Source organism: Colias croceus, chromosome 11, assembly GCF_905220415.1.
Source record: "Colias croceus chromosome 11, ilColCroc2.1".
Taxonomy (NCBI): Eukaryota; Metazoa; Arthropoda; class Insecta; order Lepidoptera; family Pieridae; genus Colias; species Colias croceus.
This window is the reverse complement of record NC_059547.1, coordinates 4,653,152-4,677,378: the sequence shown is the minus strand read 5'-3', so window position 1 is coordinate 4,677,378 and position 24,227 is coordinate 4,653,152. Positions and strand designations below refer to the sequence as shown.

Here is a 24,227-nt window from a genome sequence, read left to right as displayed (position 1 = left end):
GTTTAAACTATCCTATCTCTCAAGTTGGATCGAACTGCACATGGTGTGCGAATTTTATTATAATCGGTTAAGTGGTTTGGGAGTCCATTGAGGACAAACATTATGACACGAGATTTATATATATTAAGAAGATGTATTATCCGTATTCCGTTGCTATCAAATAGTAATAGGTACTACAGCTGATATTAACATAATTATAAAATTTCATATTTTAAAAATAAATCTAAGTTCTGAGACAATGTATAGAACAATAATTCAATGTATAGAATAAATGCATTTCTTATTGCTCTCAGGTTCATTATGTTCGTGTGCTACTTTAATGTGTAGCATATTATACCATTTTTTTAATGAACCTTTTATAATAGCACCTATAATATAAAACGATAATGAAATAAAAATGAGTTTAATTTCTTAGACATATTTATTTACAAATAAGTAAAAGAAAAGGCCATCAGAATATAAAATAGCAATTTACAACCGATAAGTAATACGGAACTGTTGGATCGAATTTATCCTCATCGTGTTTAAAGACGCGCCCGGAGAGGTTAGATGGGGTATGCGGTCCAGAATCCGCAATGAAGCGAACAATGGATCATCCGGATATTGGCTGTCAACTGGGTTGCCTCGCCCTAGCGATACTGGGTCATGCTCCGAGGTGAACTTCCATGAAAAATGAGGTTAGGTACACGTTTCTAATGTTTAATGTCGAGATGTTTTAAACATTAACACATTACGGACTCTTGTACACGCTAATAATCGTACGTTTGTTTGTAATAACAGCTGCATAGCTCTTGCTAAGCTACTCTGTACGGCTAATAAACATTTCCCTATTGTGAAGATTGTGCTTGAATAGTATTATATCTACAACATGAAGACGCTTACGAGGAAATTGTTGCAAGTGAGTATAAAACAGATATATTCTTGTTTGTACTAAACACATAACATTTTATAACATTAATAAAACAAGAGAAAAACATTCGCATACAAAATAGGCCTTCGGCACTGCTCTTAGCTGTGTATGTTACTTTAATTTCAAAAAAATTCTACACAGCATCCGTCTTGCAAAAATCAAATATTAACGCCAGTTTATCTTAAAATATTAAACAGACCTTAATATTTAATATTTTAGACAAAGATGGAGCAAGCAATAAAATAAATAAAGTTGGGATATTATCTCTTTTCAATTTTATATGTATAGATTTTATATTTTATATGGTTCAATAAATTGAAATATTCAGTGCTTGCAAAAATAATTTTCGTATAACGTAAATTATAGGTTTTTACCGCCCTACACTCTACACTCCCGCACGAAACCACAAAATGGGGAAATGTAGAGAAAATTGAGTTTTAATATTGGCATAATTTTCGCTCGTTAGCAGTTTTAATATATTTCTTTCTTTTTTCGTTAATTGTTAAGTTAACTCATTTATATTGTTATATAAAATCTACAACTTCAAGCCTCAATGAGACATTATAACTTAAAATATTTAACATAAATTATTTTAAAACCATCCACTACGTACTTAAGAATGCTGTGCATTAATAAAGCGGTTCGCAAAGATTCAAGCGCGAACAAGAAAATGAAGCCGGATAAACTATGCAAGAATGTTATTAAATATGAACTACGTTTTGTTTCCAGTGCCGTGAACGTTAATAATTGTTTACACCAACTACTTGTATCGTATTTAATTTTAATTCTGCACTTCCATACGGACGCGTCTTCATTCTCATGGCCGGGCTAACTCAGCATCACAACTAATTATAATCGTAGAAGTTTGTAGTAATGCTAACTTCACTAATACTATAGAACTAAAATAACCCAACCACGTCACAAACACTCAAGCGAATGCATTGCCCAGTGCCCACCTTGTAATTATAAACGACATAATGATGTACCTACACAGCATAAATTAAATTGAATAATACCATAACTAAGTAGGTATATAGTTGTTATGCATTAGTGATCATTGTCACATTTTGTTCTTTCAAGCTTTTCATCTATTTTTAGAAAAAGGTCATTCGATTAAATACAACACGATTGTACCTTTATAATATTATGTCCACAATGTTTGAATTTATTACAATGGAAGAAAGGTCATCCTCATCCGTAACTAATCCTCTTTGAACGCATTGTTGACTTTTGATGGTCAATATTTTATTTATACATTTAAATCTAATCTATTATAACAGCATTCACAAGATAGCGTTTTTATCGCTCCCCATTATAGGTACCTACCTATTTTTATAGGCATCCATCTGCAATAAAATTGAGCAATTGTTTTCTCATCATTTTCTTCGTTACGGGTATGTACCAAAATACAACAAGTATAAATGAACTCTTATTTTCCAGGGGTGAAAACTAAAAGTTAAGTTGAAGGATCTCTTCGTTATAGCATTTTTAATAATTGATTCGTTTATTTTATCGGTTGTGAAGTAGAAGACAGGTATCGCAATTTCATTTAGCGGTCAATGCCAAACCTAGTTGAATTTGAAAGGTAGGAAACGCAAGTCGCGTTAATTGAGCAATCATTATGCGAAAAAAAATTATTTTCAGTGTTGATTGAAAATTCCAAAAATAATTTGAGGAAAAAATTGTTCGTATTCGATGATACAATAATCAAAATGTTGAGTCTTGAGTAAATTTAATGTTGTCGTCCTTTACTGTTTCTAATTAATAAATCATGTCAAATATCCTTAATCTTATATTTCTGATAATATGTTAATAAAGATTTAATTAAGATCGTATTTTATTCAATAAGCCTGCATAATAGATGAGAATTACAATTATATAAATTATTTGCGCTAGTTATAAACTAGCTATTAGTTCGTAATTCTTCGAGTCCCATAAATGTGGTCAAGAAAATCCTTCATCTCACTTATATTAAAATGCCAGTGTAGGTAAAATTGAGAATAGGTATTTACTTGTTTTACCACCAACAGGATTATTCTATGATACTTCTAACTACAAATAAAAATAATTTACAACACACTTTCACCTATACAAGATTTGCTATTTATTTGCTTATAGCTTTTTATTTATAGGAACGTCTACTATATGCTTTGAAGAAAATTGTTTCTAAATTGGTTCACCCAGTAACCAAACATTAAACACACACAACCTTATACAACCAACTACTTTCACACTCACACGATCTGAGCCAACGTAAAAAATAAAACAAGCAAAACCGTACAAAATCTTTATTACTTAAATCTAAGATCACATTAAAGCATTAACAAAAGAGATTACAGAATCTCTTTATTAAATATAATTATTAAATCTTTATTAAACCTAAGATCACATAGTACATTTACAGTCTACAAGAACGGCCCCCATCCAATATACATCTGGCATAGATTATGTACACTCGTCGCTTCCACAATGAGATGCTCCACTTGACCTTCCGGTGAGAGCGAAAGTGACAGCTGTTTGTTTTTCGTTTTCACCTGCAAAAAGATTATTGCTTCTGCTAATTGCTAGTGATTTGGTCGAGAATGATGAAGGGTTTTAATGAACTGGTTAGGTGTAGGGTTGGCAAGAATGGAAATAAATTACTTTTAATAATCACTTTGTCAATCCTAATGGCTAAAGACATTATGGATTTCGATTCAATTCATGACACATAAAAAATAAACAATAACCATGTGACAGAACTTTTTGCTAAAGTAAATCATTGATAATGATAAATTATAAGCACGTAAGTAATATTACTCAAGTCTAGAGACTCGAGACTCTATACGTTGATACAATATTATAAACATAACAATTTGGACTGAGCCGTAATTAGAATGTTACCTCCAGAAACTTTTCGAATATTTACTATAGTGTTTTCTACTTTCAGCAATATATAACTGCGGTCCGGGTGCAGCGCGCCTGTCAAAGTGGCTGACTGACTCCTGGCGACTTTGTTACGGCCAAAAGTAACTTTTGGAATACTCCCAGACAGAGTCAGTGCTGTTTTTCACACTACCGGCCGCTTCAGCGACAATAATAAGGCCGCAGATTCTTCACCTCTAACTTTTAGAACCATATTTCCTTCCAGGATAGTCTTCTTCTTTACTTCATTTTACATGATCATACGTACCCCATGTTTGACTAACCGGTTGGCTTGGTTGGTAGTGGCCCTGCCTTCCAAGCCAGAGGTCGTAGATTCGATTCCCACCCGGGGCAAATAAATGTGTGATGAACATAGATGTTTGCTCTGTGTCTGGGTGTTAATTATAAATATAAGTATTTATTTAAAATTATATATGTATGTTTATCAGCCATCTGGTTTCCATAACACAAGCGAAAGCTTAGTATGGGATCAGATCGTGCCGTGTGTGAAAATTTACTGTCCTGAAATATTAAATTATTTTATGTATTTCCCCCTTGACCCGACCAGCCCCCCTAGACAAGTGGCTTTCTGTTAGCGTAAAGTTTGATAGAATAGATTGTGAATGTATGAGATTGACGTAAGCTGGAGATACGTTTGTCTACAGCTTACGTCAATCTCATACATTCGTAGTCTATTGAACTTTCCGCTAACAGAAAGCCACTTGTCTAGGGGGGCTGACCCCCTTTCAGGGCTGTTTACACGCCACACGCACCATCCCGTTGAGCCGGTGCCGTATCTGCAGCAGGTGGTGCAGCGCCTGCTCGTTGGTGCGCTCGCCGCAGTCCAGCGCGCTGCGGCCGCGGCCCCACGACACCAGCGGGTCGTACACGAACGGGCCCACCACCGACATCAGGGCTGCGGTCTGCGCGCGCAGTGCACGCATCACCGCTTCGCAGCTTTTCCTGAACAAACGGAATAGTTAATCATATAACATCACTAGTTTACCGCCGGCTTCGCCCGCTTTCCCTAAAACGATTTGAGATTTAAACTATCCTATCTCTCAAGTTGCATCGAAATGCACATGGTGTGCGAATTTTATTATATAATCGGTTAAGTGGTTTAGGAGTCCATTGAGGACAAACATGTCACAACACGAGATTTATATTTATTAAGATTTAAAATAATTACATGCGGTTTGATCATTTTCAAAATCGTGTGCCATAGATAGAAAAATTAAATCACAAATTTGCGATTAGAGATTGGAGAAAACTAAAATAAATCGTATCGTAAATGCGTGAAAAATAAAAATTAATCTACGTTTTATGTATCTCTTCTATAATGTTACCGTGTGAGGTAATAAAGGTGTGAAATCCTTCAACCTTACTGATTATTGATTCGTCACCTAAAAGTCTCGCTTCAATAAATAATGCCCACATTGATACAAAACAACGCCCAAATCAAGGACGCCTGCGCATACAGCGATAATGCTGTATCGTAAGGGTTGCTATGGTTACACGTCAAGCAATCACACGCACTGTTGAGCACACCAAAAAATAATGACTGCACAAGGTCTCGAATTTGATGCGTACTATAAACTCAATCACGCACTTCCGTCTATTACTACCGTAATTTTGATTATGTACTTGTATACTAAAAGCTAGCAATAAAAAATCCTACCCATGAAATTTAGGCAGGATTCTTAAAGATATAAAACTTATGCCTTCTATCTAGCGCAGCTTTCAGTGCTTTTTTCATATGATTTAAAAGCATGAAAACAGAAAGAAAAATTATTTTTTTTTCTCTCGCCCTTGTTGAACAGGCAGTTGGAGTGCACGTGTACAAACAGACAAACAAACGAAACACATCAGTACCGGAACATGCCCTCGTGCGTGAGCGGCCCCATAGCGGCGGCCATGTTGTGCGTGAGCCGGAACGGCACCCGCTCGGGCCACTCGAACGCCTCGCCCTTGTTGAACAGGCAGTTGAAGTCCACGTGCACTGTGTCACCGTTGGTGGAATCGAACGATATGTTCTCGCCGTGTCTGTCGCCGAGACCTACAAAAATAAATTTAAATATCATTACATAACGCTACTACCAATAATGTAGATGTACAATAAACAAATAACACTAGGGAGTTTCGCCAACTAGCCCTAAAACATCGCCGAAACGGTGGGCCGGATGACTACGTGAATCGTTGACTCTAGCGCGTACATTTAGTACGTAATTTAAAGATATATGCGCCTATTATTTTTATAATAGGCGCCCTAAGTGCCCTCTCTAGCGCTGAGTGAAAGCACCCGTAATGTTGACTGATACGCAGGTTTGGTAAAGAAATTTGTTGCTATTTTGTATACTTTATTTATTATTTAAATTAAATCTTGCATCATGCATATAATATAAACATATAATTTCTCAAAAAGTCATCACTTATAGTCCACCTATTAACCACAACTTACCTAAAATGTATCCAACCATTGACATCACTGCTGTTGTCCTTATATAAGCAGAACGTGCCTGGTACCTGAACAAAGGGTAATTTATTTCAATAAAAATTGAATGATCACAATATAGTATTGCTTTTTCCTTTTAAATTTTTTTCGCAAACTATAGCGTAGATTTAACCTCAGCAAGAATTTTATCGTTAATTTTTTTTAATTATTACCATCCATAAGGATCAGAGAACACTCTTCGGAACCACTCTTGGAAAACCGGTGGATGTCTTGGCAGCAACTGTTGCTCGTAGATACGACGCTTCTTCTCCACGGGATCTTTGTTGAGGCACATCATTTCTTTTAACTCGCGATTACTTGTATGTATACCTGCGATTATTACAAATAATAGTTTATTTTCTTGTCATTTGATTTGAAAATTTGACTAGAATTAGCTGATTATAGAATTACAAAGTATCTATCCTGCATTATACAAAGTGTCTTCTATAGATTTGAAATAATTGTAATGAATATTTTGTATTACTGTAATACTACAAAGAATTTTGTGTCAGTAACACTGTCCTAGTTAATTTAAAGATTTTTTTCTTTTAATCTACAATCTTACATATGACCAATAAAAAATAACACCTTTACCTTTTTGTTTGTAAATATGCATCAAAACAGGTCTCAAACCAACAAGATTAGGCACCCATTCTATAAGACCACATTCTTCATTCAACGGTAACACGCTATACGTGCGTATGTAAAGTCTACGACGACGGGTCTCTGGCGCATCTTGTAGAAATCTATTGACGACTGCATTAAATTCCATTAGACGGAAGTCTTTTCTCAAATCGTCGCGCGGTTTTAGCATTATTATGTAGGATTTGCCGTCGGAACCTTAAAGAAAATGCGTGACGATGATAATTATAAAAAAAAAATTATACAGTGTAAAAAACATGGTGTCATTGTATCTTGGTCTAATGTTTTATAGTGAAGACTTCTAACATTGTAAATTAGATGAGGTATTTCACTGTAACCTCAATTTGTTTTTGTTGTTTTGTTTTGTTTCATTTTTGAATATACCAGAATAATTCATCTCAATATTTTTTTAATTTTTACAACGAAACGAATACTATATATCCAGGATTTGATTACCTACCCACATGGAATTCACAAACCTTTCAAAGTAACCTTCCTAGGTTTCTGCAAAGACGGTAATATCTGTATTTGTTCCTCTATCCCCGCTATATACACGGGCGGGTCTGTCGGTATGTTGAAGTCTATACGCTCTTGTCTCGCCGCTTTAGAGGGCAGAACTATCTTACAGAACTCCTGGAACGGCATCATGATGTGACTGAAGTTCTCCGTTGCTAGGAGACGGGGTAGAGTTCGGACTAGTGAAGATACTGTTGTTGTCTGAAATAAGACGTAGAAGAGTTTATAATTAAATATTTTAAAAGAATAACTTGTGTTTCTTCCTACCACCTTGTATATTGCAAAAGAAACACAACACTTGCTTCGATTACTATAGCAGATTTTTTTTTCTTACTTTTAATGAATAAACAATTTTATTTTGCTCAAAAAAAGTTAGCACTAAAGTTGTATTACAATTATCCTATATTACGCTTATTACCTGATCATAATAACAGACTTATCTAAATGTGTAGATACATTAACAGCTAGAATTTGGGAACCTATTTGAAATCCACACTTTATAAACTTACAGAACCAGACCCAGCAATAGGTTTGTTACAGAGCTCAATCAGTTTTTCAGCCAATTGCGTGAAGTCACACACCAATTTCAACATGTGTGGTTCCTTTAGCCTGGGATCCGCGAATACGTCAGCACACCGCTATTTGGAATAAATGTATGAAATTTTTAACTAGGCACGTAAAGAAACAACATAAAAATATTAAGTTATATTGAAAAGCTCCTCCTTTTAGAAGTTTATTAAAAAGGTAAACTAAAAAAATTGTGTTGAAATATTATTTCAAGAATCTAGAATTATTGAAAGAATGTAATAAATGTCTTTATTTTTCCTTGAAACTTAATTATATGAATTCAAGTATTTACTTAATTCATTTACCTTTATTCGTTGCGGATAACTGGATTTAATGACGCACATCATCATCCATAACGTGTGTTGAGGGTAGGCCATTATCAATTTTACTATTATAGCTTTTAGTTGAAGATAGACCTAGAAAATTTTTTTTTTTTTTTGGTGATCTATTCAATTAAGAGTCTTATAAAAAGTATTTTTTATTAAAGAGATATATAAAATTTTTCTGTATAGTTTCTATGAAAAAACCTTAAAAAATGTAGAAATATAAAAAATTACTTCTTTCACCGGATGACAAATCCTGGACACAATTTGCGAGAAAGCAGTCAAATATAGGTAAATTGGTAGCCTTTCTGAGTAAGTCTTTATAATTTCTGTCATTTGCGCAAGTACGGAATGTATGCTCGTATCTGAGGATGACACTTCTACATCTAACCTGGAACATTTTAGATAGTAATTGATTAGTTAGTATTAAAAATATTTTGAATGGATATGGCTAATTAGCTAGCCTATAGCCTTCCTCAATAAATGGGCTATCTAACACCACAGCTAACACCGAAAAAATTTTCAAATCGGACCAGTAGTTCCTGAGATTAGCGCGTTCAAACAAACTCTTCAGCTTTATAAGTATTAGTGGAGCGCCGTAAGGTTTATACCTCGGAATCCAGGGCCAGTCAATGAATCTTAATATAAACCTTGAAAATATGTTTTTAATAGTATATAGAAAAATGTTAAAAAAAAATTTTTTCGCGCTCTCAATTTTTTAAAAATTATTATAAACAATTATTAATTTTTTGGAGTTTTCATTGATTTATATTAGTCAAAAGTCATATTTTAAAAAGAAAAATTACTATTACAAACTTGAAAACTTGATCTTGGATCTGTAGGGACCGCAGATATACCGATGAAGGTCGGGTTGGAGAATAGAGGGGATAACAGCAGCTGTTCGGTATTGTTCATGGCGGGCCCTCACAGGATAGTACACGTTGTAACTTGCTAGACTTAATACGTAGCTGTTGTTTTCGTTCCGAAAAATATTTATTTCAGACTAGATTTCCGCCCGCGGCTTCGCCCGCGTTTGCAAAGGAAAACCCGCATAGTTCCCGTTTCCGTGGGATTTCCGGGATAAAAACTATCCTATGTGCTAATCCAAGTTACTCTCTATATGTGTGCTAAATTTCATTGTAATCGGTTCAGTAGTTTTTACATGAAAGAGTAACAAACATCCATATATCCATACTTACAAACTTTCGCCTTTATAATATATATTAAGATATTTGTTTATTAAAAATTAATGTTAATAATTACTGAAAATTACTGAGTTTTAAAAACTTTGAAAATAGGGGCATAAATTGTAAGTATTTGTTTTTCATTTATATTATGCATATATGCATATAAAAATATAAGTTTGATATGTGAAGACAAAAGTGAATATTGTCGCAATATTTATAAAATAATTGTAGGCGTGTTAGATATTTTAGTAGCTCAGGGAACTAAATAGGCTAAATATCACGCGGATTGTTACATGCGTTTAAAAACAACGCTAAACCAGACTCAGAGGGAGAAAAAAATTCATCCAGTAACAATGCAAGTAGATGCAGCAATGGAGCAGATTTTCAAATATACCTATTGAACTATTGAAGAAAATAATGATTGTCAATTTTCACTCGCAGAATTAAAAACAACCTACAATCTAAGTATATCAACGAGATCGACGACGACGACAACAATGTACAATGATGTAACAATGTGTTTAGTTAATGATAATTCTTTTTTGTAACTTATTTTTTACGATACCTAATCTAATAAATTAACATTGAAGTTACTCTGCACATATAATTTATTACAAATAAAATTAAATTTTTCACTATAAACACTTTTTCCCCCTTCCGCCTCTCATTTTTCAGTAAATTGTTGTTAAAAATTGTTGTAAATCGAGATCGGTCAAATTTTTTTTTTTAACTTTTTTATTTGAGGTTTTAATAATGCAGTCTCATACTTGATATACAGATTCATTGACTGGCCCTGGGTTCCGAGGTTTGACCATTTTTATGCCTTACGGCACTCTACTATATAGATGTATGGTTTTTGATTTGACATTCTTCAAACAGTTTCTATATATCTATTTTAATACTAACCATATAGACAACATCCTCGGCATGCTCTGGTATAAGTACTTATGTCCATACTGTAACGCTTTCCCATAGCTATTGAGCGCGTATATACGTCGGGTCCACATAGCGCCACTATCGCTGGCTACCTCCCCACTACTTACTTTCTCGTAATAAGAACCTAGACATACCTAAAATAGATAATATTATGATTTTGATTTATATTGAACTTGGTAACATTTAAAATTTTTCAAATATTGTCATTCGGGTAATATTGAAGTGAAACTGCTTTGGCGGGCTGAGAGTTAAATTTTAAAGTCACGTTATGGAAATACCGTCACGTCATGAAATAAGGCGACGATTTTGGTATCTTTGAATCTTGCCAGAGATGTTTCACTTCTGACAAGTATGCTCGGCACAAACAGTTTTTCGATTTTTCTAAAAGTTAGCCCAACGCTTATAAATGTTACTTACCAAACTTTTCTCCCATTGTTTAAAAACATCAACTGCTTCTTTGTAATAACCGATATTGACGTCGACATCCACATTAGTTGTTTCATCATTATATTTGGCGATTAATAATTTTGCTTTTGCACATATTTTTCTGTAAAAGGCAGCATAATTTTTAAAATTTTCGAATTTTGTACTGCTAACAAAGCTTTTGTCGTTAACTTTTATTTAAAAAAAATCTGTGTGTTCCACTATAGATTCTACATCAGATAAAGAAAATAAACCAAACATATTAAAAATATTATTTACCTCTGTTCTTGGTTAAGAGTTTCCAATTGTGGATATGCATCATCCAATCCCCTTCTAAGTGTAGTAAAGGCATGTTCCTGTTGCCCTCGAGCCCAGTACATTTTCGCTTTTTCTATAAATAACTGCTCTGGTTGATATTCTTCCGCGTTTAATATGTACATGTACGACTGAAAAAATAATGCATAATTTACTTTCAAATAACATTCATAAATAAATAAATAAATAAATAAATAAACGTTTATTGTCAACATAACACAAATACACCAGAGCATGAGATTTTACACAATATAAACACACACACACATAATATACACACATTAAATTCAGTGGCGTGCCTAGGGTCTAAGGACTGGGCAAGCCCAAATTTTTCGAAGTGTTTGCTGGGTACCCTTTTCTTGAATTAGATATACACTGTGTTACTAAGTAGATACCTATGTTCGTTATAAAACTTATAAAAAATATGAACATAACGAATCAAATCTTCTAAATCTTCACGCGCGCCCGCAAACAGTTGAGTCAAACGTTTACCATTACAATCATATTAAAATCTATATCTATAAATTATAATCTGTATGACATTATATTAAAAAATTGTACAGATCATTTATATTCTAATTCAAAACGCCGATCTTTCTGAAGGAAATATTTTTTAACATCAGAATAGAAGTAGGTACGTATGTGATTGTTTTATAATTCAATTAACAGCTTTCTCAATGACAGTCATTGTTAATTCAGAAAGGCGTTCTTGGCCTTGTGTATTTCTTAAATACGTACCTACCTACCTATGAATTCGATTTAACGCTGAGAAAGCACGCTCCGTGGAAGAACAACTAGCAAGAATCGTAAATACCAAAATATGTGCAAGTTTCATCAGAAGGCTTCTTCTAACCGTAAACATTACAATTAAAATTTGGTTTATGTTACTTACTGCACAAATCGGGAGTTGGTTTTGATGAAGAAATTTATCGTTGTTTTACAGTAAAGTTTAATGATTTTACCTTTCCCCGCTGAGCACAAAGCAAACCATCACAATTTACAATACAATCTGTGTCGCGACACTTATTTTATCACAAAATTCGAAAAACTTAACCTAAATTACACCGGTATAATCACGCGCTAAACTATACTAACAATAATATTCACGACGTTCGTTCGCACGACGCGCAATCGTAACTATCTTCACACTGTTAAAGCCCGGCTTTGTTGGCCATACAAATTGCTATAGAATTCTATAGATAGGTATGTAGCTACTTCAACGAAATTTCATACGTTAGAAGAGATAAGCGCAAAGCCCGGTAAAAGCCCACGAGTGCAAGCGAGAGAACTATATGTCACTCAAGAAGGACACCGCACTGTTTATACAAAGTACGACCTTATTTAGATAGCAAGAAGGATGAAATTAAAAAGTTTGACTCGAATTCGACATTGTTTGTTGGTGAGTTTTCATTGAATTTCGGAGCAAATTTTGAATTGCTCGTTTCGCGCGAATATTCAAAAGTGAATTTGGGTATTTTCCTGTCTCGTAGCGAATTCCTTAGGCAAGCCGGGCTTTTCGGCTTGTATGAACGTACCGCCACTGATTAAATTTATCATCAATAAGTAAGTAAGGTACTGGGCATTTTCATGTTGACAAAAGGGACCAACTCAGTATTCGGCACGAATGATAATAAAACCATTCGTGCCACTGATTTTCAGTGGCACGAATGAACGAATTAAATCATATTTATTAAAGTAAAAACACGATGAGTGTGAAATTCATATATTTATCTTTCTAGTGGAAGAGTTAGATATATAAATAAACCAATAATACCTTGATAAGAAAATATGGAATGAGTATTCATTACCTGTTGGAAAATACCCGCTTTTCTGGCTTGTTTCGCACTTTGTAACCATAGATCGCCGATGCACGATCGCAATTTACTGCTCGTTGAAGGATGCGTTGGCTCTAATAATTCCTAAATATGACCAGAAAATTAAAATGGGCAAAGATTGTATTGTTAGATTCTCATGTTTTTCAGTAATGAAATTTGAAAGAATGACACATTATTTGAATAGCTGACACATCTTGAAAACGCATACCTATAAATTCCACGCTACCAAATCAATCTTCAACTTATTTTCATACCAAAAAAATTTTTAAACAGTCACATGTGTAATACCTGTGTCTGTTGCAACAATATTCGCCTAAGCCGCAGTAACGGTTCTACAGTTCTAACATCAGATTGAACCACTGAGAGCCTTTGTCGCCATTCACTTAGCAATTGACTGATAATTTCTTCACTTTGACGATCACCATCATGCAAGGATTTGAGCCTGTAAAAAGTCATGTGTTTTTTAAAGAACTTTGTAGCTAAGAGACACTTGAATTTCAATAAACTTTGCTCAGTTAGATGGCCTATGAATTTTTTTTTTTTTTTGGATAGTCCCATTTTTCTCACTTCGCAGATTTTCCATTCTATATATTTTCTTTCTATACATAAAAATTATATTAAACAAATATTTAGAAAGCGGAACCCTGAGTTTCGTAAAATTAAGCATTTTTTTTTTCAGTTGTCAAAACCTTTGGCTCATCACATTTCCAACCTATTCCCACCCATTCAAAACCAAAATTTCACACAGGTTTATACATATTACATACTTTCTTAAAGTTTCCTCAGCATGTCCAGCCTCCGATATAATATGCAAACCCAATACACTCTGGTACCCACTTCGCAACGCACTCTCACCACGAGTCTCTCCGTCCATTTGTTGCAGAAGTCGATTCATAGCGTCTGAACATGATTCTTTGAAGATATCGTGATCTTGCTTTCGGTATGCTAGTAATATTCTACCCATTAGGAGACCCCAGTTTTCTCGAGATGGGGGCTGGAAAGACAGTATTGTAAATGCATAAAAAGTTATTAAGATTAGCATGTAAATTATTGTCTATTTCAATATGCATCTATTAAGATGCGAGAAGCCGTGTTAATAATTCTATTCATCCAGAAAGATAATAATCAATGAAAACTGTGCATTTCACATACCATTTATTTACTCTTTACTAACTTAAAATATCTGTAATGTATGCATGAACTTACAACCGGCTTATTAACCAATTCATCAAGTTGTTCAAACCGACCCAATCTCCACAGTGGCTCAGCGGACAATTCCTTCATAGTATCATCTATTTCCTGTTCACTTAATAAACGATACGCCGTGAACGGTTGGTCCAAACCTAGATAACAGTCTATCATACCCTGAAATAAGTAGTAGGCAATAAATTAAAAAGTAAACTTTATTTTTATTTCATATAAAAAAGCATAAACTTTAAACAAATTAAGAACATATAACTCAGGCCCCGGAATCACAGACACAATAGAAAATCTATTGTGTCGTGGACCGATCGGGCCGCTTGGGGCTCAATGGGTTAATAATAAAACACGGCGATCTCAGTACTATAAAAAAAACCTTTTTTTTATGTTTTTAATTGAATATAAATATTTTATGCACCTGCAAGCTATGTTTATCCAATTGACCTTCTTGCGCTAACCGTTCGTAACACAACGCTGCGTCCTGTAATCGTCCAGTCACAACTTGGGTAAGAATTAGTTCTTTTAGAGATGGCTCAGACCGTTTTATTGATAAAATACCTGAAAATATTAATTGAATATAAAGATGTCTGAATTCCAATTTCCAATGATAACGTAAAATATTTATGTTCGATCATCATCATCATCATCATCATCAGCCCATATACGTTCCCACTGCTGGGACACAGGCCTCCTATGAGGGTACAGGCCATAATCCACCGCGCTGGCCAAGTGCGTGTTGGCGGATGACACATGTTGTCGAACTTTTTAATTCTTCGACATGTCGGTTTCCTCACGATGTTTTCCTTCACCGTTCGAGCAGTGGTGATGTTACAACATGCGCAGATAAATTGAAAAATCAATTTATTTCCTGCGCGCTCGAACCACGGACTTATCGATTCGAAGTCCGAGGTCTCACCACTGAGCCACCACTGCTCTATGTTCGATCTTTCCAATTGATTTACTGTTATAAAACTTTCTTTAACCAAAAAATTCATGAATTATTTATTATAATTATTATTTATTATACATTTGACTTGTACTTGTTTATTAGTTAAACCTTTAAATGAAAACTACTGAGTACCTAACATATATTTTTATTTTCAAAGATTAACCTACCAGCAACCGAATCCGGTTCATCAAGCAGTGCATATATTTCGGCCAAGAAAGGCAATTGACCTTGAACCCTTGCTTTGTCTTCGTCCATATACAGCTCAAGGTATTGTAGAGCTCTCTCCAAATCACCACATGCAAAGTTTCCTCTGGCTATCGCTAGTTTATCGAACTTTTGTGTAAACTTTAATATCGCCCTAAAGATATATACATTTTATTAATATTGGAACTTTTTTTCTAAAACAGTCTTGGTTTATTTACTTACTTGTAGTTTTCATTCTCTAGAGGTCTTTGCTTAGAATGCATCCATTCCAAGAGCCATCTGTTTAAAAAGTCTAATAAGGTATACACGGTCTTGCTACATTTACTCTGAAACAAAAATTTTGTACATATTTATACCGCAAGCGTCTAGAAGACTATTTAAAAGGTTTATTCAATATTACTACCTGATTTCCTTCTTCAGTCTGTATAGAACTAATATTAGGTGTCATTCTGATGTGTCTTAACATTTTATATTTTGATCTTTCACTAATAACTGCCACATCATTTTCATAGTTATCTACACCTAAAATAACACCAAACCATTGAAATTTTATTTGTGAAATTTTCATTAAAATTTCTCAAAAAAAATCGGAAAAAATTTAAGACTCTTTTACTTCACAAATCAGAAAGTAGAAAAAGCAATACGAAAGCTTATAATACTATTAAAAAAATACATTACTTGTATCAATAACAGCCAACATCTCCTCCTGTATGTATTGCACGTTGTTCTTCGACATGACAGCGTGTAACAAAACGTAGGGTAGGAACAAAAATAATGTTCTGACGTCACGACGCATGCTTGGATGAACTGTTCTTAGCAATTCTCGGATACTGTCGGATTCTATGAGAGGAATCAATTGACCAGCCCAACTACAATTAAACATTTTTTAGAATATTTTTTACAGATTGTTTACTGAATAGTATTTAAGTAATGAAAGAGAACGATTAAATCTCATTCAACAATAGTCAACAATAGTGTAAGGGCAACAAAGGAGGAAAGTATCAAAATTGTAGACAAAGTAAATTTGAAGACATACTTATGAGCCCATTCCAAAAATGTTGTTGCATAAACGGATCCAAACAGTGGATGCGATTTCTTCGGTTGTGACGGATAGGCCAATGTATATCTGAAAATATAAATTGTTTCTTTGTAAACACAAATATTTATAGTAGAATAAGGTAGCATATAGATAACGAATCAAGTATTTTAAGTTATTCAAAGTATAACTTTTCTCGTTCATCAATTTTATTATTATTATAGCGGTCTGACCTTGAACTCAGCAAAGGATACATTATCTGATGCATATTTTCAGGAAAACTATTCCATACTTCTTTCTTTGTTCCAGTCGGTGAAATGTCGTATATTTTCAAAATCTCTTGAATAGTTAATGCATAGCAGTCCATATTCTGAAAAGTGTTAACTGACATAAGTTAACAACATACATCATAATATATTAAAATACTTTGTGATAAAAGAAAGATTTTTTTGATACAAATGAATGGCACTAATATTACACTGCAACTGTTCTATACTACAAAACTTTAAGACATGTATAAATTACAAACATTTATTTTTATTTTTTTATCGACTCACCATAGTATCCTTCTCATACTGGAAAGCTCTAGTTAGTTCCATAAGAGCAGTTGCAGCGAAGCAGTTATCGCTGATAGAGAACGCAAACGGCGATCTATCCGGTTGGACATATTGCCTCGGAAGATGGCCTGCTTCTATCGCACCGAGTTGGCCCAAACACGCCCCACTTGATGAACTCACTTCTATGTTCGAGTCTTTGCAACCTAATTAAAAATATAAAATATTCGTGTCGATTATATATAATTAATTTCATAAACACATTAATAGAAATATTTCCCTAAAAATTGCGGGTAGATGAACATTGAATCATTCTACTTTTGAGAATTCAATTTACACTTATCACAAAGTATAGGGTCCAAAGGAATTTCAGATTAGTATTCAAAAGAATTTCAGATATTTTACATTTACTTACCAATTAGCAGACAATCAATCAGTTCTACTATTACGGGATCGATGTTTTTACCACCAAAAATTGCCTTGTGCAACTCAGATCTATTTGCTTTTAACAACTTATCCAATTGAGAAAATGAATATGCCTTTATTATTGGAATATCTTGGTTCAGATGCTGTAAGTACCATCGGATTTTGTCCAAAAAAGCATCAGGCTGAGTTCGCTTTACATGTCTCTTTATTACCATTTTAACCTTTTCTGATATTTTTGAATTTTCAACGAAAAATAATTCGGATATGTGGGAACTCAACAAGTTTTCGTTATTTAGCACAAGGTAATAAAATATTTTATTTATTTCTTGCGGTGCATATTGGACTTGTTGAAGTAACGAAACGGCTAGATTAGGCAATAATGGGCCTAGAGATATATTATCAATATTATGTATAAAGGCACTCCAGGCTTCCGCAAGGATTTTCGGAAATTCCTTAGCAAGGGGTAAAGCAGATCTCAATGTGGCCAATACTTTAAAACGAAGAGGTGTTAAATATTTCACACCCATCAACTGCATCATATCTGGGAAACTTTTTAAAGCTTTACGTTTAACAGACAGTGCTACTTTCGTATTAACCAATTTATGATCGAAGTAGGCTAGGACTCCAAGAAATTTGGGATTCAAGAAGTCTGCTATTTGACTTGTACTCATACTCATACTTCCTTGTGAAGAAGAAACATCAGGATCGTGACAAGCTAAGTATCTGCACGCATTTAAAACTTTCTCTGGGCTGCAACAATATTGTAAAAGAAATTCTGTAAGGATCACTCTGAAATGACGTTTGATCAAATTTAATATTGATGTTTTCGTCAATTTCTCTATAATATCGTAGCATTTTCTAGACACGTCGTTATTCTCCGTTAAATAAACATGCACATAAATATGCGGGAATCTCTCTGCAAGGAAGTCAGATACCGAACACTGGACCAATGATGCAATTTCCTCTATCATAAGTGGAACTTCTTTAACGGTTACACAATAGGGCATCAAATAAGGTAAGAAATGATGAACATCCTTCGAAATAAAATCTCTATATCCAACAAATCCGAAGGCTCTGACAACTTTTAAGAGAGCAATTGCAAAATCTTTGCCATTGTTAAGACTACAAGCAACGAAAAGTCGACAGTAATCCTTTTTGTATCGATGGTAAGCTTGATTGGGAGTTAGCCCTTGACATTCACAAACATCTCGAAGATAAACTACGGCTTTTGGGGCAAGAGAACATTGAGGATGCATAATAAAATAAACTAGAAGTTTTGTTACAGGGAGTATAACTTTGTTATTCTGAATCATGCCAAAATCTTTAATGCAGTCTAAAGTTTGGGTCTGTTGATTGAAATCATTATTTTCCAAACATTGTTGTGTAGATTTCAAGAGTAAGTTTATACACATATCAAATACAGTTTCTTTAGTGGCTGTGACAGTAGAGTCTTCATTCTCCTGAAATGAAAAATAAAGATAATAAACTAGTTATGGTCTTTTACAAAATAAAGCTGGAAAATTATAAATATTCATAATTACTTACATCTGAGTTTTCAATAAACGGTTTCACAGCTTTTAATACATATTTGCTGTTTTGTTCAGTAATCACATTCTTAGAGACTCCATAGTCAAAAACAAAGAAATGATTACTCATTTGACCAACAAGGTTCCAGTATTTTGATACATCTAAATCTGAATATTGCTGATAGTTGAGAAACTTTCCAAACAAACTCTTCAGGCCATTTATCATGGATTTGTTATTCATAGCATTTGAATTGCTTTCTGAATAAAATTCTATATATTTATTTCTAATTGATTTTAAAAATCCTTCACTATTTTCATAGTTTATTTTCTTACAATGACATTGATAGCATATGAGGCTAATGTTAATCTGATCACTTAAAATAATTTGGTGTCCAAAATTAGCATTGTTCACAATAATACAGTTACTTGATAAAGACATGCAAACAATAGCTGGCAAAATATCAGTTATAGCTCTTTGAATTTCTACATCTTTTGTGAGGAACGCAGGCATTAGAATATCCCCAATTAATTTACTTGTTGAGATCATTTTAGTTGCTAGTATCAGAGGTGATAGTTCTATGATCTGAAAAAAATTCATTATACATTAGTTTATTTCAATAATTGTAATAACTTAAGTTAAATTGTTCCACCATTGTACCATGGTTGTAGTATGAGTAAACCACACTTTATTTTCAAAGCAATAAAGGAAGTGTTCTCTGATCCTTAGGCTGGTTGCAGAGCTTGACCGACCATCAGTGCGTACGTCAGTCGCGCTTGTCATATGTATGGAAATTCATAAAACCGATCATAGCTAGACCGACCATACGCACGCGTATTGTCATGCGCATTAGTGTCATAGTCATACAATTGTTGATGCGTATCGTCAGGACCTACGGCGACGGTACGCACTGACGGTTAAGCTCTGCAACCGGCCTTAACATATATAAGGTCACAAATAAAATTCATTATAATATATAAATAATACCAACATACTTACTGTCACATATAGAGACTTGTTCATAAGTAATGAACTGAATAGAGTATTTGTTATATTATTCCATGTTTCATTTACTGTGCTCTTCAAATAAATTTTATGTATTAATAAATATTTCAGTATCACAGCTTTAACATTATCGTTAAAAGATAAATTGTGGGCTGAGAATTGTACATTAGTCTGCAAACATAATATTTGTAGAATTATATTCATATCTTCCTTTATAAATGACTCGGTCAAGAGAATTGTGTTCATAGTGATGTCCATTATTAATTGAATAACATTCATATCATTTAAAACTAATCTCAGGTGTAATTTGATTAATTTTTGTAATGTTATCAAAATACATTTAGCATTTGGTTTATCTAACAATTCAATGCACTGAGCATCAGATTTTTCTTTCCTATATTCAATATTTGTACATTGTAGTACAATTAAGGCAGCTCGACATCTTTGGAAATGATGAGTTATTAGAAAAACATCCATAACATCTTCACAAGATTTGATAGAATTCACTACACTTATAATTTGATTGTAGTACCAGTTTTCTGCAATACTCTTTTTAACTGTTTTCATAACTAAATCTTCAATTGAAATATGTGTTAGTATTTCTTTGCAATAATATTCTGACAATTCACCAATTTCCTGAGCATCTCTGTTTTTTAATTCCAGTATATCCTTTGAATATTTAAATTTTTTACTCAAAGACAAACATAACATTTTGACATCCATTGAAAAATATTTACTGCTAGTTTTGTCTAGAATTATTTCACATATGTTTTGTAAAAGCTCTTCATGGTCTGAACCTTCCTCATTCTTTATTGTCTTTATTAATAATAATATTTGAGTATTAAACTTTGTTAGATACAAATCATCAATTTCAGCTTTCTTATACAAAATATTTATGCTTTGAACAAATGCTTCTAATAAATGTAAAAATTGACTCTGAATTTCCTGGAACTCTTTGTGAAAGACAACAATTGACACATCTTTTATTTTGGAAAATAAAGTAATGAAAAATTGTATGCAAATTAATTTTAAGTCTGCACTATAGCTTTCTAATATACTTATAACTTGTTTGAACATATCCAATGTCTCCGATTTATTTTTATGCAAATATAATAAATTTGGTGCAATACTTTCAGATAACAATTGCAATACCATATCAATCAAATGTCTACACATAGATAAATCTTTAACACACACATATATTGGTTCCAAGTTGAGTTGTACTTGTGTAATTTTCACATTAACAGGTGTAAAATTCTTTAACAATACTTGAGTTTTCACATCCTTCTCATATTCTTGATAATATTTCACAAGGTTCTTTAAAATTGAATAATATTCTTGATGCAAGTTGTCATAGAATGATGCTCCATTCATACACAATATTTGGAGTATTTTTAGCTGAGCGTCTTTGCTGTTTGTGTGTATTCTGAAAATATTAAATGTGAATATATATTATTTGTGTCCAGGTATTACTTACGACTATAAGTGAAACCAAACAGTACAGTTGACTTGCCTTTGCAATTCCTTAACTGAACAAACATAAAACAATCTTCCAAGTAACCAGGTATTGAAGGCAAAATAAAACGAGTCTGGGCATTTAGAGCAACCAATTCTTGGAACTAATACCTCAGAATAATCCCTGAAACAATTCACTATGTAATATTTGTTTTTCAATATTTCTATCATAATATTAATAATTGTAATATTTACCCAGAAAGTTTTAAAATCGAAGTGAGTAATCTATCCAAACCATCCTCGGCATCTTCTAGATTATTAAATAAAACCATCGTAGGAGCATTAAACATTTGCCAAACTGCAAAAGGGCCGTCTTGATTCTCTTCTTCCATTGTTGTGTACCTACCTAAATCAAAACTTTGTATGTATCGAAAATTATATACAAACTTTGATAGGTAATAATTCGTACTTTTCCAACAATCTTATGAAGTTAACACTTGGTTTTTATTTAATATTACACATATTAATAATAATATGCATTGACATGAAAACTCATGTCTCATGAATTTGATTCGACTTTCGCGCTGTTTTTTGACATTTAATGATTGAACATTCGGTCTTTTTTTTAATATTTTTCAGCAAAAGAGATTCTAATAAATTTGCTAGTGTCAGTCTGTGGTGTCAGTGACACTTTTACTCAACTTTTACTGTTTTGTGGTCAGTCGATCTTACTCAATCTTACTATTTGATAAGGATATGATTGAATTATATTCTAACTAGCAGTCCGCCCCGGCTTCGCCCGTAGTACATATTTACGTTTTCTCTACATAAGAGCCATCCTCGTACTTCAAGGAATATAATAAAAAAAGAATTAACGAAATCGGTTCAGCCGTTCTCAAGTTATGCGCTTACCAACACATTTTGGGATTCATTTTTATATTATAGACTAGCGGTCCGCCCCGGCTTCGCCCGTGCTACATTTTTACGTTTTCTCTCCTTATGAACCATCCTCGTACTTCAAGAAATGTAATAAAAAAAGAATTTAACGACACTTACCAACACATGTTGCGATTCATTTTTATATTATAGATGAAAAAGTTAATTAATAGGAAAGTACCTAATGAAAAAAAAAATCTACAAAAATATGTAGGTATACAGGGTGTAATCGTTAGAGCTAGCGCGCACCACGACTTTAGGCTAAGCGCGCACCACGACTTTATGCAGCGTGATTATTTTATCGCAGAAATACAACGTATGAGTTACTATGACAATGCGCGCACATGCGATTAAATAATCGCAGCGATTTTAAAATTGTGATTTGTCACATTTTGCTGCGACTGCTCGCGACGCGATTGTCGCGAAAATGAAATGCAGAATATGAAATTGTATGGTACCGCGCGCACTGCGATAATAAAATCACACACTCGGGCCCGGCCGGCACTTCACTTGTGTTTCGTCTGTCCAACAGTAAACATCGTAGTGGTATAGGTAGGTACTGTTTGGTAAACGTAAATTCAGTAATCTGTCAAAGGTTTGAATTTATTTATTTATTTAACACTGTATTGTACAAGAAACAAAATATACATAAAGGTTACAATAATAAAAAAAATAAAAAAGCACAAAGGGCGGCCTTTTGGCGGAATTTTCATTGTATAATAGCTCTATCTGCTAAACAATTCTATCTGCTGTAAAAGAATGAGTCCAATATAGACGAATTTTCTTTTTTTTTCTTCTTATCCTCCGAAGTAGTAAATAAAGACAAGCAACTTGTACGAAATCCATGATGAAAGTGAGTAAGGATCACTATTAAATTATCGCTGTGCGCGCACCGTACTCTCTGCGATTTTCTACAGCGCGATTTTGAAATCGTGTCGCAAAAATTAAAATCGTGGTGCGCGCTTAGCCTTATGCAGCGTGATTATTTTATACAGAAAATATACAACGTATGAGTTACTATGACAATGCGCGCACATGCGATTAAATAATCGCAGCTAATTTAAAATTGTGATTTGCTGCATTTTGCTGCGACTGCTCGCGACGCGATTGTCGCGAAAATGAAATGCAGAATATGAAATTGTATGGTACCGCGCGCACTGCGATAATAAAATCGCACACTCGGGGGCCCGACCGGCACTTCACTTGTGTTTCGTCAGCTGTCCAACAGTAAACATCGCCATCGTAGTGGTACCTATAGGTACTGTTTGGTAAACATAAACTCAGTAATCTGTCAAAAGTTTGAATTTATTTATTTAACACTTTATTGTACAAGAAACAAAATATACATAAAGGTTACAATAATAAAAATAAAATAATAAAAAAGCACAAAGGGCGGCCTTTTGGCAGAATTTTCATTCTATAATAGCCAAAGAATATTTTGGGATACATCCGAAGTTCATTGTATTTCTGATAAAAGAAACCTTTGACAATTCTATCTGCTGTAAAAATATGAGTCCAATATTGATGAATTTTCTTTTTTTTTTTTCTTCTTATCCTCCGAAGTATAAAGACAAGTAACTTGTACGAAATCCATGATGAAAGTGAGTAAGGATCACTATTAAATTATCGCTGTGCGCGCACCGTACTCTCTGCGATTTTCTACAGTGCGATTTTGAAATCGTGCCGCAAAAATTAAAATCGTGGTGCGCGCTTGGCCTAAACCCTCCCATACATTTAGTATGAGATATGAATATCCCGTGTACATTTAATATGAAAGATTTTAGCTTTCTCTTTCTTTTTTTGGTTTTCTGCTTTAATTACTTCGCAAATTTGATGGGAAATTCATTTAGAAACTTTAAATAGAGCTCCTCATAGTATTGCACAATGAG

The 24,227-nt window shown here is 33.7% G+C and overlaps 1 protein-coding gene and 1 long non-coding RNA gene across 3 annotated transcripts; one reads left to right on the top strand and one right to left on the bottom strand.

Moving 5' to 3' along the window:
• Nucleotides 1-677: 677 nt before the first annotated feature.
• Nucleotides 678-4,708, top strand: LOC123695914. Its single transcript, XR_006752010.1, has 3 exons — nucleotides 678-898; nucleotides 3,840-3,945; nucleotides 4,545-4,708. It is a non-coding gene; the product is annotated as an uncharacterized LOC123695914 (long non-coding RNA).
• On the bottom strand, nucleotides 3,194-22,466 carry LOC123695912 (serine/threonine-protein kinase ATR-like). 2 transcript variants are annotated; one of them, XM_045641870.1, is made up of 31 exons: nucleotides 22,459-22,466; nucleotides 21,658-21,808; nucleotides 21,461-21,586; nucleotides 19,942-21,373; nucleotides 18,964-19,527; nucleotides 17,408-18,878; nucleotides 16,996-17,198; nucleotides 16,672-16,808; nucleotides 16,439-16,528; nucleotides 16,081-16,271; nucleotides 15,806-15,924; nucleotides 15,625-15,728; nucleotides 15,366-15,556; nucleotides 14,668-14,807; nucleotides 14,256-14,414; nucleotides 13,817-14,043; nucleotides 13,338-13,491; nucleotides 13,023-13,133; nucleotides 11,179-11,345; nucleotides 10,894-11,023; nucleotides 10,447-10,610; nucleotides 8,588-8,744; nucleotides 8,336-8,446; nucleotides 7,973-8,101; nucleotides 7,427-7,664; nucleotides 6,900-7,145; nucleotides 6,479-6,635; nucleotides 6,273-6,337; nucleotides 5,687-5,870; nucleotides 4,588-4,777; nucleotides 3,194-3,444 (listed from the first exon to the last, which is right to left on the bottom strand). In XM_045641870.1, exons 2-31 carry the CDS (start codon nucleotides 21,792-21,794, stop codon nucleotides 3,316-3,318), a joined length of 7,623 nt encoding a protein of 2,540 aa, XP_045497826.1. In that variant the 5' UTR covers nucleotides 21,795-21,808; nucleotides 22,459-22,466; the 3' UTR covers nucleotides 3,194-3,315. The 2 variants fall into 2 exon arrangements, with proteins under 2 accessions (XP_045497826.1, XP_045497827.1); XM_045641871.1 differs by lacking the exons at nucleotides 21,461-21,586; nucleotides 21,658-21,808; nucleotides 22,459-22,466 and having other exon boundaries at nucleotides 19,942-20,119; nucleotides 20,326-20,412.
• Between the last annotated feature and the right edge of the window lie 1,761 nt (nucleotides 22,467-24,227).